Source organism: Numida meleagris, chromosome 25, assembly GCF_002078875.1.
Source record: "Numida meleagris isolate 19003 breed g44 Domestic line chromosome 25, NumMel1.0, whole genome shotgun sequence".
Taxonomy (NCBI): domain Eukaryota; kingdom Metazoa; phylum Chordata; class Aves; order Galliformes; family Numididae; genus Numida; species Numida meleagris.
In genome coordinates, this window is record NC_034433.1 from 5,430,581 (window position 1) to 5,437,606 (window position 7,026).

At 53.4% G+C, this 7,026-nt stretch overlaps 1 protein-coding gene across 6 annotated transcripts in view; it reads left to right on the forward strand.

Moving 5' to 3' along the window:
- The window catches only part of LOC110388176 (plasma membrane calcium-transporting ATPase 4-like), a 33,934-nt gene extending 26,914 nt beyond the window's left edge, over nt 1-7,020 (forward strand). For 3 of the 6 annotated variants that reach the window (XM_021377138.1, XM_021377140.1, XM_021377139.1), the window contains exon 21: nt 6,711-7,016. In XM_021377138.1, coding sequence (XP_021232813.1) covers nt 6,711-7,016 — 306 coding nt within the window. Of the gene's footprint in view, nt 1-1,863; nt 3,305-6,710 lie in introns of those variants that run through there. The other 3 variants (XM_021377143.1, XM_021377142.1, XM_021377144.1) reach the window with 3 other exon arrangements.

Here is a 7,026-nt window from a genome sequence, read left to right on the forward strand (position 1 = left end):
AGCTCTCTCCTGCTCTGCCCTTGGTGCTCTTACATAAGGACTGTCTTCTACTCTGGGTTGATGTGAGCTGGTATCAGCCTTGGGCAGTCTGAGATGCCTGGGGAAGGCATATTACCCTTCCCAGAAGGCTGCTGGTGCTTCCAAAAGCTGGCTGTGCTCTCTGAGCTCAGCTCCCCAGCCCTCGGGCTCAGGACCTCAGGCTGAGCCTGGCCCCCTCAGTCCTCCCAGCAAAGCCCTGCTCTGAGGGGATGGCTGTGGGCGAGCATCGCCTCCTGCTGCCCTCAGGGCTCTTGCCATCCCTCTGTGCCAGCTCTCCTGCTCTGTGCCTGCTGCTCTTGGCCCTGCAACAGGGAAAGGGAGGAGAATTGGTTAATATGGTTTTTACATCAGTTGTTTCTCTGACTTGTTTTTTTTTTTTTTCCTGAAAGGTTTTTTGTTGTTGCTGTGGCTTTTTCCCCACCCTGCCTCCCTGATGGTTGGCTGCTTGGGGCAGAGAGAGCTCCTGCAGTGAGGTCTCTGCCCTTCTTCCCTTGAGGCCTGGGATGGAGCTGCCTCACAGAGCAAAGCTGTAGGTCTTCAGGCTGCTGGGTCGCCCTTTGTTCCTACTTCTCGGACCTTGCAACAGATCAAGTCAACTGAAGTGGCCCAAGTGCAGGGACTGCAGCTAACATGGCAGCTGTCTCGTGCTGTGTTAGCTTGGCTTCTCTTTGAGATGACGCCTTGAGGGTTTCAAGGTGAAGGGCAGTGCTGGCAGGGGCTGAACTGCCCCTGGGAGCCCCAGGTCAGGTCAGGAAGCAATCTCAATGTCCTGATAGGTATGGACAGCCAGATGCCAGGCACACTGCTGGCTCTGTGCCTGCACATTGCACCCATGGGCTCTGGATTCTTTCTCCTGTAGCCATGGTGGACCTGTTGCGGTGCCTAGGAGCATTGTTCCCCATTGCAGCTGTTGGCAAATCCTGAGACCTCTTGAGTGTGTCTTTTCTGGCTGTGGAGCAGCAGCAAGTCAAACCTGAGCATTTTAGGGGATTCTGTCCCCAGCTGGCATGCCTTAAACAGGCCATGTTCCTTATGGTCAGCCTGCTGTGCCAGGGCAGGGTGTCCCTCTATGGATGGTACGACTGGTCAAGGAGCAAGGCAGAGTGTGAGGCATATGTGGGGTGGATGAGAGCTGCACATGGGTCTGGAGAAAGTGTCTTTCCCCAGGGGAGCAGCGAGGGGCTGGCACAGGGCAGGGGACAGCCAAGGGGACATGAGTCGGGGAAGCCTCAGGGCGCTGCTCAGTCCCTCCTGTCCCGGAGCGTGCCATGGACAGAGCATCCTGGCTACTTCCCTGCCCATTCTACCAGCTCTGCTTCTGGGCCCTATGTTATTCTAGGGGAGAGGCTGTGGAATGCATTCTATGGCCCTGTGTACCTGCTGCACTCCAGGACCTCGCCCCGTGGGGTTGAGGGACCATGAACTCTTTCCCAGTGGTTTTCCAGGCTGCCAGCTCACGCCTCCGCTGCCTTCTGTCTGTCTCTGCTCCTCCTGCAGCTCTGGGGATGACCTGGGCTGCTCCCTGTGCTGCTCCAACTCGCCTCATCTCTCGGTGGTGGAATGAACTCTACACCTCTTGCACCCACAAGGACTGGAAACCCACCTCCCCTCTGCCCCTGTGCACTGACCAAACCCGTGTGGGTTTGCGGGAGCGTGGGCGGGGGGGGGGGGGGGCGGGGGGTGTCTCTCTCCTCCTTCCTACACCTCTCCATCCTTCTTCCTTCCTATCCCCATGTATCTGCCCCAACCCCGCTCCCTCTGTCCCTGACCCCTGTCCCTGTTTCTGGCCAGGGCAATGCTATCTCACTCTCTGGTTCTTTGCAGATGGACGTAGTTTACACATTCCAGACCGGCGCCTCCTCTTTGCAGGGAGCCCTCAGGAGACAGCCTTCCATCGTGAGCCAGCACCACGATGTAAAAAATGTTTCTAGCCCAACCCATGTAGCTCTTTCCTCCGTCAATTCCACTCCCACCACTTCTGCTGTTGCTGCTGCTGCATCTCCTCCTGCGGGCAGTGAGTGATAGTCTATTAAAATGCATGACTTCTAATAACCACAGAGCACTGCACAACCTGACCCAGCCTGTTCTCTTTCCCTCTGACCCACTGTTTTCTAAAGTGAAGGATGGGGTGGGAGATGGTGTGGTTTTGTTTATTTATTTTTAAAAGAAAAAAAGGCTGTTGCATTTTTAACAAGTTGGTGGTACTTTTTGGTCCTTCCCTCACCCCAGTCCTTGTTGCTTCCTTCTTTTTTCACCTCTTCTCCTTTGCAGGACTGACGTATGGGTCTGCCTTCCTGAGAGGGGTGCAAAATTGGTGGTTCTGCTTGAAAGAACTGTGCATTTCTGAGCAACTCAGAGCACTGCTGTGAGAAGGGAGCACTGTTTGTGCCCAAATGCTCCTGGTTCTTTGCAGCGCAGCTCTGCCCAACACCAGGAGCTGGTGGAGAGGATGCTTTTCCAGAGCCCTACATTTGGAGGCAAAGCAACCTCTCAGCCCTTCCCACAGCAGTCAGCGCGCTGTCGGGGCTGGCTGGGCTGCAGGGCTATGCCACCTACATGCTCTCTGCCTCTTGCACATGTGTGAGTGACAAAGGGGTTTGCTCCCTGCTGCGCTCAGCGGTGCAGGAGCAGCCGGGTGCTCCGCATCACTCATCCACAGCCAGACCCATGGGTTCAGTGCGCAGTCCTCCTGTCCCAGGGTTAACCTGCATGCCTTGCAGGTCAGGGCAGAGGGCTCCATGCCCAGCCTGTGGTACTTGCACCCCCAGGGCCCCACAGAGCCCAGCCTTGGGGCTGGAGAAAACCTTGGGTTGCACACATGTGCAGCAACTCGGCATAAGTGTGAACGCTGCCGTGGCAAGGAGCACACCTAAGTGTGTCCCCCTCTCTGCAGGGGATGGCATGGGGGCTCTGCTTGTCCCCTGGTGGCCCCGGAGCATTGCCACCACATGCAGGAGCTCAGCGGGGCCGGGCTGGCTGTTCCATTCTGCGCCTGCAGCTTTCTGCATGTAAACGGAGGTGGAAAACACGGCTGGAGAAAGCTGAATCTTGCATCTAGCAATGGGTTTCTAGAGCAAAACAAATCCCACTCTGGTATGGTGCCCTCTGTTTGTTACAAGCAGCATAACAGCCTGCAAGCACGTGAGTGAGGATTCTGTCTGCAGGGCTGTGAGTAGGTAGTGCATCTTTCTCAGATAATTGACTTTTTTATTGCAGTCATTTTCCTTCTTCTCTTCTTATTAAAGAAATACCCTAGGTGACTTTTTGAGCAGCTTTCAGTCTCCAATGTTTATGCAGTGTGGGAGAGAAGAGAAAACTTTGGATAATTTTGTTTTCTCTTTATTTAGTCAACACCGATGCCTGAGTTCTGTTTAATCTCAGCGTTTCTGAAGCAGCACAGCTGCCTTCTGTTCCGCTGCATCTCTGCACCACTGAGACATTCTGACTGGAAGAAGACCCTTTAGAGGGCTCTCAGGGCAGGGGTTTTGGTTGGGTGAAATCACAATGCAGGTTTTTTTTCTTTTTTTTGCAGTCTGTGGATTAATGTTCTCCCTGTTATGCAGCTGGGGGATGGGTAGCTTGAGTAGCAAATGTCATTCCAGGCAGCAAACAACTTCACCAACAGCTAACCCAAGCTGCTAAGTATTCCCTCTGTTTTCTGTCTAGACTTCTATCTATTCCCTTCACTGCTTTCCTGCCCTTCCTCTGAGCTCCGGTTCCCTCTGTACAGATTAACGGTAACCTGCTGTCTTCCACTTCATTTCGGGGATGAGTCTTCCAGGGCTGGACCTCGGCAGCCCGGTGTGCTCTGTTGGGGCCATTGGAGGAGAGGGAGATCTTGGGAGAGCCCTCCGGGAGGTGGTTTGCAAATCCCTGGTCAGACCTGTTCTGGGGCAGTGAGGCCCAGCAGCTGTGGCTCAGCGTGGCACTGATGGCATCGTGCAGGAGATGTCTCTTCCATCTCAGTGTGCGCAGTGGTTTTGCAGCTCTTTGCAGCAATGGTGTGAGATGAGTGAACTGTAAACACAGAGGTTATGTGAGGTTCTTTTAATGAAGGAACAGCTTGAATTAATCTTACAACAGTTGTTCAAGAGATGGTTAAATCAATGTGAGTATATGGGGAAAGCTGCCATTCCAGTGGAACGGACGGTGTGGGGTGGCAGGTGGGCTCTGGGCTCACCTGTGCTGCAAGCGTTGGGGAAGGGAGAGGTGTGAGGCTGCTCCTTGCTCTGCCAAAGCTCGTGCCACACTCCTTACTGTGCTGGCAGGCACCAAGGTGCTCCTTAGCTGGTTTAGGCTGGTTCTCTGTGACTTTTGCACACCACGTTAGGGCAGTCTGTGTTTGCAGTTGCTCTTCTTGAGGTGCTGATGAAGTGATGCATCATTGATTTTGGTACCAGGTGGTCTGCTCTGTGGTCTGCCTTGTCTTGTGCATTCACACTAAATCCTGACTTTATCTAGGACCTTGCTATGGTTGCTAGTGCAGCAAACAGTTCTGAATCCCTGTTTCCAGCCACAAAACTTTCAATTTTCACAGGCCAGCTGGTGCTCCAGCATCACGGCAGTACTTCCTCATGAGTGTCTGCCATCCAACTCGTGGGCTCTGAGCTGGCTCATTTATTTCTAGCTAGGATGTGCTGTATCTGTGGGGATGCCCTGGTATGGGGTAGCAGCGTCATTCTGAATCTGATGCAGAGCAGACTCGAAAGTGCATCCCCTGTGCAGAGGGAACCCTGGAGCATTGTGCAGGTAAACCTCCAGAGTTTCAGGCATGAGGGTCGTCTTTGAGTAACTTCTCTGGTCTGCTTCTGTGGGTGCTATTAAAGCTGAGACCAGCGATCCCCAGAGGCTCCCTCTGGCTGTGCTGGGTTTGATGTCCCTCCCATCCTGGCCATGTATCAGCAGGCTGAGGGCTGCCATCTCTGCTCACCTCCTAAATCTGCAGCCCGTTCCTGAAGAAGTGGCAGCACGCACTTGCAGCATCAGCTTTCAAGAGCATATGTAACTCATTCTTCTCTAGCAGCTCTGGACACTCTCTGCTCCCCCTGCTGCGTGATGGGGAAGGTGCAAGGGACGTGGCGTGGGATATGGAAGGGGGGAATGGGGTTTCTGAGGTGTGGGATCTGCTGGCTCCTTCTGTGGGCCTGGAGATGGAGGAGCAGTGCTGCTGTGGGAAGGGGTCACTCGTGGCCAGGGCAGTTACCAGGGGACAGGGAGGGGGACACAAGCCAGCGGGGAGCTAGTGTGAGCCCTGGCAGGATGAGGCCAGCGGGGGAGAGGCAGCAAGCAGAGCATCTGTGGGAGCTGCTGTGGAGTTATCCAAGAGCTCCTCTGGAGTGCCCAGTGTGGTGCATGGCTCTTGGCTTTCCGATAAAAGGCAAAGCAGGGAGTGTGATTTCGCTGGGTCTTTTCTAGCTTGGGAGCCTTCAGCTCAGTTTGTCAGCCCACGTTCTTCAGCATTCATTCACTTTATGCCTTTTGACATCTTGAGTGATTGTAGCCCCGAGTCATCTGCAAGAGCTGGAGCCCTGTAGGTGCACGTCAGTTGCCCTGTGCATGCCATGTGGGAACAGGGCTGCAGGGCAGAGCCGTCCACTGAGCCCCCAGCAGTGCCCCCTCACCCCCTGCCTGGATCTGACACTTGTCACCTATCATGCAAACAGGGACTGGAAGAGCGCAGGACTGCACTTCCGGAGGAGCTGGCAAGAGCAGCAAATTCGGTGTTGGCTGTGTCCTGGCTTGTTTCCAGACCTCTCCCTCCCAGTGCAGCACAGCAGGATCCTAGCTATGCAGACTGGGCTCTGGATCTCTTGCTTGTCATGCCTTGCTTTTGGCAGTGCTGACAGCCCAGGGGTTTTGCAGGAGCAGGAAGCAGCCAGGCTTTCTAGCAAGGTTTGGGATTTCTTGTGTGTGCAAAGCTTCCAAAAGAACAGCTATAGCTGCCTTTGGGGATTGCTGGGTCCTCTTCGGCGTGTTCAGGGCAGGATGCAGAGCTCCAACCTGGGATCTCGGTGGCTGTGTTGCAGGGAAGCTCACATGCAGCTGGCTTCCTCCTTGCATGTTTTGTTGGGTCCTGTTTTACTGCTTATGGCATCTACTTGGACCTAGTGCTTCACAGGGGCTTGGAAAGTTTGTGACACCTTGTTAAAGCCCATTCCTTCCTGTAGGTCTAAAAAATGAGATAGAATGAACACATTGCTCCCACAGTAGTTTTTTTTTGCCTTGAAGTGAATCCACTGTTTGTCTAACCCACCTATTTTTTTGAGTTGTAGTGCCACTTTTTTGTCTTCGTTTATACACACAGATATGCGTGCGCGCACATAATGACAACTAATGCATTTTGGCTTCCATTCATTGAAAATGATCTCGTTTTGGTTTTTGAGCTTTTTTTTTTTGTCTTTTCTTGCAGCTTCTGAAGTCGCCCCATAGTCGGTTGACTCCCCATCACGCACCTAGTGCCCGAGTCTGGTCCATGTTGGCCCTCCTAGTTCACCATAGATCTCTCATTTTGACTTACCTGTCTGTTCTGTGGTGGTGATCATTGTTGTTGTCCTTTTTATTTTATTGTCCCATTTTTTTTCATATGTTCTCCTGGGAACTCCAGCCTCTCATGGCCGCTATTAACCTCTCTTTTATTTATCCCCATGCTCTGCACCCTCACCTGCTGGCAGATCAAGGTGGTGAATGCGTTCCGTAGCTCCTTGTATGAAGGCCTCGAGAAACCTGAGTCCAGAAGCTCCATCCATAACTTCATGACTCACCCAGAGTTCATCCTGGAGGAAGATGAGCCTCGAACTCCATTCCTTGACAGCGCCGATGATGACCCCGAGACTGACGGACTCAAAAAGCGAGGTGGGGGCAGCCTGGGTGGATCTTCATCCCTCAACAAAAATAACAATGCAGTGGACAGTGATCAAACTGAGGTCAACTTTGCGGAGCCTGAAAGCCCCTTTCACAGCTTGGAGACATCGGTTTGACCTTAGAACT